The 7,848-nt window shown below is 34.9% G+C and overlaps 1 protein-coding gene across 1 annotated transcript; it reads left to right on the forward strand.

Moving 5' to 3' along the window:
• Nucleotides 1–3,252: 3,252 nt before the first annotated feature.
• LOC143629935 (ATP sulfurylase 2-like) lies at nucleotides 3,253–7,536 on the forward strand. Its single transcript, XM_077099079.1, has 5 exons — nucleotides 3,253–3,892; nucleotides 4,891–5,296; nucleotides 6,004–6,264; nucleotides 6,860–6,946; nucleotides 7,193–7,536. Exons 1-5 carry the CDS (start codon nucleotides 3,363–3,365, stop codon nucleotides 7,322–7,324), a joined length of 1,416 nt encoding a protein of 471 aa, XP_076955194.1. The 5' UTR covers nucleotides 3,253–3,362; the 3' UTR covers nucleotides 7,325–7,536.
• Nucleotides 7,537–7,848: the final 312 nt, after the last annotated feature.

Raw genomic sequence — 7,848 nt, forward strand, 5'->3', positions numbered from 1 at the left:
GTCGATGTGAAATCAGCCTGTATCAGGTTACGACATCAAAACTAAACAAAAGAACGAAACCTGTCAATGCCAAAACACAATAAATAATCACACATGGAACAAAAATAACCAGGCATATTGCAGTTGCAAACAAAATTTGGTTAGTTTGATAGTACCAGCACAAATAGATAACATGAATTAGTAAACCGAATAATAATAATTTAAATGCGTGGTATCAAACGTCGAAACACGAATATAAAAACATGTGACAGTGAGATAATTTTAAAAATCATGAAAATAGTTCGGTCATATTAAAGACCAACCATGACAAATACGAAAGCAAAGTTTAAGAAATTTTATCACATGTAAACCAAAAAACCGGCACATTACATCTGCGAACAGATGTAAATTTGGTTAGTATCGGTGGTACCAGCACAAATTTGTAAACATAAATTAGTAAGCAAATTATATAAAAAACATATTTTATATGCACGATATCAAACGTCGAAACGCAGTTATAAAAAGATGCGACGATGAGATATTTTTAAATCATGAAAAAAGTTGCGGATGTTGTAAATACGAACTATAAGAAATATGAAAGCAAAGTTTAAGAAAATCATTTAACTAACAAATAAAGCATGTGAAGCCAACTTTTAACCAAGTTAATTTTATTTGTAGTTTAGTAGCTCTAACTCTAACTAAAAATTATTAAGAAAGTGAATTGTAAAATTAATAGTATTTGTACACTTGACCAAGTTAGTTGTATTTATAGTTTAGTAGTTCTAGCTCTAACCAATAAAATATTAAGAAATGAATAGTAAATGAAATAGTGTTTGTGTGGGGAGGAGTAAATCTCCTTTTTAATCTATATATTAAGACAGAATTACAAATTTTGTCCTTTAAAAATAGCCAAAAACCGGTTCGTGTCCTTTTCTAAGTTTTCTTGCAGGCGGTGTACTTTAAACTTTTTTTTTCTACACGTTATGTCCTTTACGCTAACTGGGTTAGAAAAACTCAGTTAAATGACAACATGTGCATAGCATGTGAGGGCATATTGGTCTTTTCGTCTACTGGTAGTTATTTATAATTAAAAAATAAATTAATATATTATAACAAAAATAAATAATAGATATTAAATATATACTCTCTCTCTCTCTTCCCGTCTTCTTTCTCTCTCTCTACTCTCTCCCTCCCTCTCACTACAGCAACACCACCACTGCCTAACCACCAAACCAACCACCGTTCTCAGCCGTGACCACCACAACTACCATCACCACCAAACCAACTCCCTTTCTTCTTAAGTCACCACCAAATCAGGTGACCCAACTCCATTAAGTGACCAAAACAAGTCCCCCTGTACCGAAACCGGCAAAAACTCAAACACCCTTTTCGTAATTTCACTTGAATTGATACCCGACAAGCTCCCAACAAAAACCCCTTTCGGTAAACCCGACAACTGGGATAAGGAATCAACCAAGTACCCATCAATTATAGTCAAATTGGGCAAATGGGTTTGTTATAAAACACTCGAATTGGTTAAAGATTGATGAATTGGAGGATACGAAACCGGTGTGATATCCGATTGCTTGATGAAAGACGTGTCTGTGAACCTGAAAGGCTTGTCTTTGCGTGAAGGCCATGGGGTGTTGAGAAGGGTTTCTGAAGATAAAGATCGAAGCTTTTCAAGATTTGGTGAAGTGGGTACGGAGTCTTCTAGTGATTCTGCGATTTGGAGGACAAACGGGTCGGATAGGGCGGAAATTGGGGGTCGGGTCAAAAACCTGGGTTTGGGTTTTCTTGGTGGTGTGAAGGATGGAGATGGTGTTGTGTGGAAGATGGTGGTGAAAGCTGAAACAGTTAATTGTATGGAGTTGGGTCACCTGATTTGTTTTGGTCCATAGATCACTGGTTTGGTGGTGATGGTAGTTGTTTTGGTCATTTATTTTAAGTGACCCAACTCCATAGATCACTGGTTTGGTGGTGATGGTAGTTGTGGTGGTCACGGCTGAGAACGGTGGTTGGTTTGGTGGTTAGGCAGTGGTGGTGTTGCTGTAGTGAGAGGGAGGGAGAGAGTAGAGAGAGAGAAAGAAGACGGGAAGAGAGAGAGAGAGTATATATTTAATATCTATTATTTATTTTTGTTATAATATATTAATTTATTTTTTAATTATAAATAACTACCAGTAGACGAAAAGACCAATATGCCCTCACATGCTATGCACATGTTGTCATTTAACTGAGTTTTTCTAACCCAGTTAGCGTAAAGGACATAACTTGTAGAAAAAAAAAGTTTAAAGTACACCGCCTGCAAGGAAACTTAGAAAAGGACACGAACCGGTTTTTGGCTATTTTTAAAGGACAAAATTTGTAATTCTGTCATATATTAATGTTCACAAAATCTAAGTTGCTAGAATGATGAAACCAAGATCACAACCATAAAAAAACATTAAGAATGTTCATAGAGATATAGCACCTTAGAGAAAAAAATTACCTGGGTAGAGATCGATTAGGTTGCAGATCTATTAGAAGGGCTGCTTGATTTGGGCTCTGGGAGGGAAGGAACGACAACAACGGTTGAGGTGGGAGAGATGGTAGATGAGGGTATATTACGGTTATCTTGTTCTCCTTTTCATTCAGCTTCAAAAAGTCACTAACCCAATAAAAAGTTTATTCATTCAAAGGTAGTTTTTAAAAACAACCAAAACAAACACCCTCTTAGCCTTCTCTCAACCGACTTGATATAGAACCTTTCAACTATCAATTGAGCAAAGGCCATCTCTAGGTATTCCCCGCATCACACCGTCTGATGACATGAGGTAAAAATACCATACCCTGCTATACTACTTTTAGAATATCCAACAAGCTTCGTAGTCAAAGCACCACCCTCACTTTTCGTGTGGCAGCCCCTTTTTTTTGGGGAGGGGGGTGGGGTGTGGGTGGGTGTGTCATAAAATTAACCAAAGTTAGGTTAAAAATTAATATATATTTAAGATTTTAACCATGTGTATAATATAAAGCCTGAATCTATGAAAGATTCGTTACATTATTAAATAATAATAATAATAATAAAACTAGAACCTCAAAAGAAACCACTAGTTTGGTATTGTTGAGTTGGAGACCATTCAATATTGTCAGCAGGAATGTCACATTTTATGGCCAGGGGAAAAAGTTGAGATGCTTCTGCCTTTGCCTCATTTTCATTTCACATATTTATTCAAATCAAAATCAAAATCAAAATCAAAATCAAAATCAAAATCAAAATCATCTTTCAACCAACATCCTTCTTAAATTCCCATTCTAAATCCCCATGATTCCATTCACCACATTTATCCCCAAATCTCAACCCACCAAAACCCTATTAACCCTAAACCCCCAAATTCACAATGTCTCTCACAATTAAGCTCCAAATCACCCGTTTCTCTTCACATTTCAACTCAACATCCAAAACCCACAAAAACCCTTCAATTTTATCAACACCCATTTACCATTCCAACCAATTAACCCCAAAATCTCTTGTTTTCCGTACAAAAAAGATGACGTCACATGTCATCAAGAGTTCTTTGATCGACCCAGATGGCGGAGTGCTTGTTGATCTAATTGTTCCTGAGAATCAAAGGGTGTTGAAGGGGGTTGAAGCTGAGGGTATGGTGAAAGTGAGGTTAACAAAGATTGATTTGGAATGGGTGCATGTGATTAGTGAAGGGTGGGCCAGTCCTTTGAAGGGGTTTATGAGAGAAGATGAGTATTTGCAGAGTTTGCATTTTAATTCATTGAGGAGGAGTAATGGGGGTGTTGTGAATATGTCATTGCCGATTGTGTTGGCGATTGATGATGAGACTAAGGAGAAGATTGGCGGTGATAGTGATGTGGCGTTGGTCGGGCCGGGTGGTAACACGGTTGCCATTTTGAGAAGGTTTGCATTTATCTTGTCACTATTATTGTTATTTATGATTAAAGTTATATGATTATGATTATTTATATAAATGTTGTTGATACATGTGTGTGAATTGAGTTGGAGTTGAAATAATCGGTTTTGGTGTTCAATTTTTGAAGTATCAAGAGCTTAAGATATTAAATTTATGAACTTGGTATCAAGCTCAAATATGAATTTGATTGTCAGTTTATCTTCTTTTTTCTTGATATTAAGCTCAAGATAGTTTGTCAATTTATCATTTTTTCTTGATGTTAAGCTCAAGATATGCAAGTTGTTAATTTATTATCTTTTTCTTAATAATAAGCTCAAGATACGCAAGCCTGTCAAATTATCATCTTTTTCTTGATATAAAACTCAATTTATGCTCTTGATATTAAGCTCAAGATATGCAAGTTTGTCAATTTATCATCTTTTTTTTTTTTATATTAACCTCAATTTCTGTTCTTGATATTTAGCTCAACCTATGCGACTTTGTCTATTTATTATGTTTTTTCTTGATATTAAGCTCAATTTATGTTCTTAATATTAAGCTCAAGATTTGTAAGTTTGTTATTTTATCATATTTTTCTTGATATTAGGCTCAATTTATGTTTGATACTAAGCTCACGATATGAAAATTTGTAATTTTATCATCATTTCTTGATACTAAGTTCAAATCTATGTTTGATATTAAGCTCAAGATATGCAAGTTCGTAAATTTTTCATTTTTTTCTCATATCTAATAACAATCTCACGTGAGTTGTTCTAAATGTTGAAATTGAAAAGCATAATTCACGATATGAAAATTTGTAATTTTATCATCATTTCTTGATACTAAGCTCAAATCTATGTTTGATATTAAGCTCAAGATATGCAAGTTCGTAAATTTTTCATTTTTTTCTCATATCTAATAACAATCTCACGTGAGTTGTTCTAAATGTTGAAATTGAAAAGCATAATTCACATAATGACTTGCATTACTTTCTTTTTGGTTTCAGCATTGAGATATACAAACATAACAAAGAAGAAAGGATTGCTAGAACATGGGGAACCATGGCTCCCGGACTACCTTATGTTGAAGAAGTAATAACTCCATCTGGCAATTGGCTCATTGGTGGAGATCTAGAAGTATTATCTCCAATCAAGTACAATGACGGTCTAGATAGTTATAGGCTTTCTCCAAAACAGCTTCGTGAAGAATTTGATCGTCGTCAAGCAGATGCAGTTTTTGCTTTTCAATTAAGAAATCCTGTTCATAATGGTCACGCGTTGTTGATGAATGACACGCGTAAGAGACTTTTGGATATGGGTTACAAGAATCCAATTCTTTTGCTTCATCCATTAGGCGGTTACACAAAAGCTGATGATGTGCCACTGGATGTACGCATGGAACAACATAGCAAGGTACTCTTATGCTTTTATACCATAACAAGAGTAAATTACACTTTTCGACCTTTAAGTTATACCATTTGTTAGAAATGGTCTTTAAACTAAGATAATAACATAATCACTTTAATGCTTCTCAAAACTTAAAATATTACTATAAATTTTCAAAATAAAAAGTAATTACATAGACGGTCCCTGTGGTTTGGTTATATTGCAACTTTAGTCCCCAAGTTTCAACAATTACAACTTTAGACCAACTGTTTGCACAAATGTAACACCATTGTCTACTGGTCCCAGTGGTGTTACACTCGTGCGAGCATTTGGTTTAAAGTAGTAACTTTTGAAACTTGGGAATTATAGCTGCAAATGGCCATACCACATGGACCATCCGTATAATTATTTCAAATAACAATAATTATTGACCCTAAATCATTAAAAGGATGACACCATTGTCTTAACTTATGGCAAACACTTTTCGACTGTTAGTGGAAAGGACGACTTTGTAAAACATAAAGGATGTTTCTTGTTATTACATATGACATTTCCTTAACTACCCTTCGCATACAAAAACTGATTATTAAGGTAAATTTAAAATGACCTAACTAAATTGAACTTTAATCAAGTGATTAATATATGACAACAATAACTTTATGAAGACTACACTCATTTTTTTATGAGCCCGTTTTTCCAATTTTGCAGTTGTAAGCATGTTTATCATTTCTCAGGTTTTAGAAGATGGAGTACTTGACCCTGAGACTACCATCGTGTCTATATTTCCATCACCGATGCATTACGCTGGTCCCACTGAAGTACAGTGGCATGCAAAGGCAAGAATAAACGCTGGTGCTAATTTCTACATTGTGGGTCGTGATCCAGCTGGCATGGGTCATCCTACTGAGAAACGTGACTTGTATGATCCCGATCATGGTAAAAAGGTGTTAAGCATGGCCCCGGGATTGGAGAAGTTGAATATCTTGCCATTCAGGGTATGTCTCCAACTCTCCATACATTTGAAATGTTTTCATCTAAGCTGTTGCTTTTACACATTTGACCCACATATTAAAGATGCAATGTAGCCTGAATCACCCATTCACAAGTAATTAAATTGATATTGCTAACTAGAGGGTGCGATTTCAACCTGGTAGAGGTGTCGATGAAATCAAAATAACCGACCCATAACCGAAATAACCGAACCGAAACAAAAACTGACTGTTTGATTACATTGTTTTGTTTGAATGCTTGTAATTGAATTTATGAAATTATAGTTTATATTTTTGAAGTTAATAGATTGTGTGGCCCAAAAGTTTTAGTTCAAAATATATCGATTAGTCATTCATTGACAAAAAACTTTAGTCCAAAGGTTTCGGGCCTGATTTATTATTTTGGGTCATTTCTTTCGGCCCAAATTTTCAAGCCTAAATGGGAAAACCGAAATACCGGAAGTGAACCCATAATGAAAACCGAAAACTAAAACGAAAGGTTTTCAAAAGCCTAATGTGTAAGTAAAAAACTGTATGATGATTTTTGTTCCTTTCTTATTATCATGATGAAATTGTTCTAATGTAGTAATTATTGTTGCAGGTGGCAGCATATGACACAGTAGCTAAGGAGATGGCTTTCTTCGACCCTTCACGTGCTAAAGATTTTCTTTTCATATCCGGGACCAAGGTATGTACTTAGATTTCCCAGCCACCATTACTCGGTATATTGTTTGGTTTGAGTCTTAAACCAACCCACATTGACCCATGTACACTTCTAATCAAATAGCATAACAAAATATAAAGAAAGATCAAAAATAATGTTGAAAAATTTAAAGAATTGTTCTTTGTCAAATAAAACTTATTAGAACTTGTGGACCAAGCATTCTCTGCAACACATTTTAAGTTTCAATTGTTTTTTACATATTTATTTCAGATGAGAACTTTTGCAAGAACAGGGGAGAGTCCTCCGAATGGTTTTATGTGTCTGGGAGGATGGGACGTTTTGGTCAAATACTATGCCAGCTTGCAAGCTGAAGAAGCTGCAACCGCGGTAGTATCAGCTTAGAAATCTTGATTTTTTGACAGACTCTTAAGACAATTCAATTCTTGCTATCGTGTATGCTAATAATATATGCCGAGTTAGCACCTCTGACAACAACGCCCGGAGAGTGAATTTGAGTTGTGTTTGCTTTCATCTTTTGGTTTTTGTTTTCTGAGTTGCATGATAAGTATTTTGTAGGTCCTTGATGTAGGTTGTGTTGATTCATTTTTAGAGTGACTGTTTGGTGACTGTTTTTTGCATATCAATTTTATTTATGAAGTTTTTTTCTTTAATACACAGTAAAAGTCCTTGTATTAAAGACAACGTTGTTACAATTGATTAGTACCAAAAACTAAAGAATCTGCTTAAAATTTACCAACAATTTCATATGAATCAGGCTGAAATGCAAAATCTGAAGAAAGAAATTCATCTAGGCTTGCAAATCAAAAATAAATCTTCAATGAAGCGTAAGTAGTCGATGATATTTACATTCATCATGGGCTTCACCCCTTGCTTTGGTAAAGATGCCAAAGCTCGAGGACGTGTTA

This window comes from Bidens hawaiensis, unplaced genomic scaffold (genome assembly GCF_021521415.1).
Source record: "Bidens hawaiensis isolate Kalapana, Puna unplaced genomic scaffold, B.hawaiensis_p1.1 tig00005482_1, whole genome shotgun sequence".
Lineage (NCBI taxonomy): Eukaryota > Viridiplantae > Streptophyta > Magnoliopsida > Asterales > Asteraceae > Bidens > Bidens hawaiensis.

What these genes read in the sequence shown, in the direction of transcription:
- LOC143629935 (XM_077099079.1), top strand. Translation starts at nt 3,363, where the DNA reads ATGTCTCTCACAATTAAGCTCCAAATCACCCGTTTCTCTTCACATTTC. An exon ending in ACGGTTGCCATTTTGAGAAG is followed by an intron (nt 3,893 to 4,890) that starts GTTTGCATTTAT and finishes TTTTGGTTTCAG; the next exon opens with CATTGAGATATACAAACATA. An exon ending in TGAATATCTTGCCATTCAGG is followed by an intron (nt 6,265 to 6,859) that starts GTATGTCTCCAA and finishes TTATTGTTGCAG; the next exon opens with GTGGCAGCATATGACACAGT.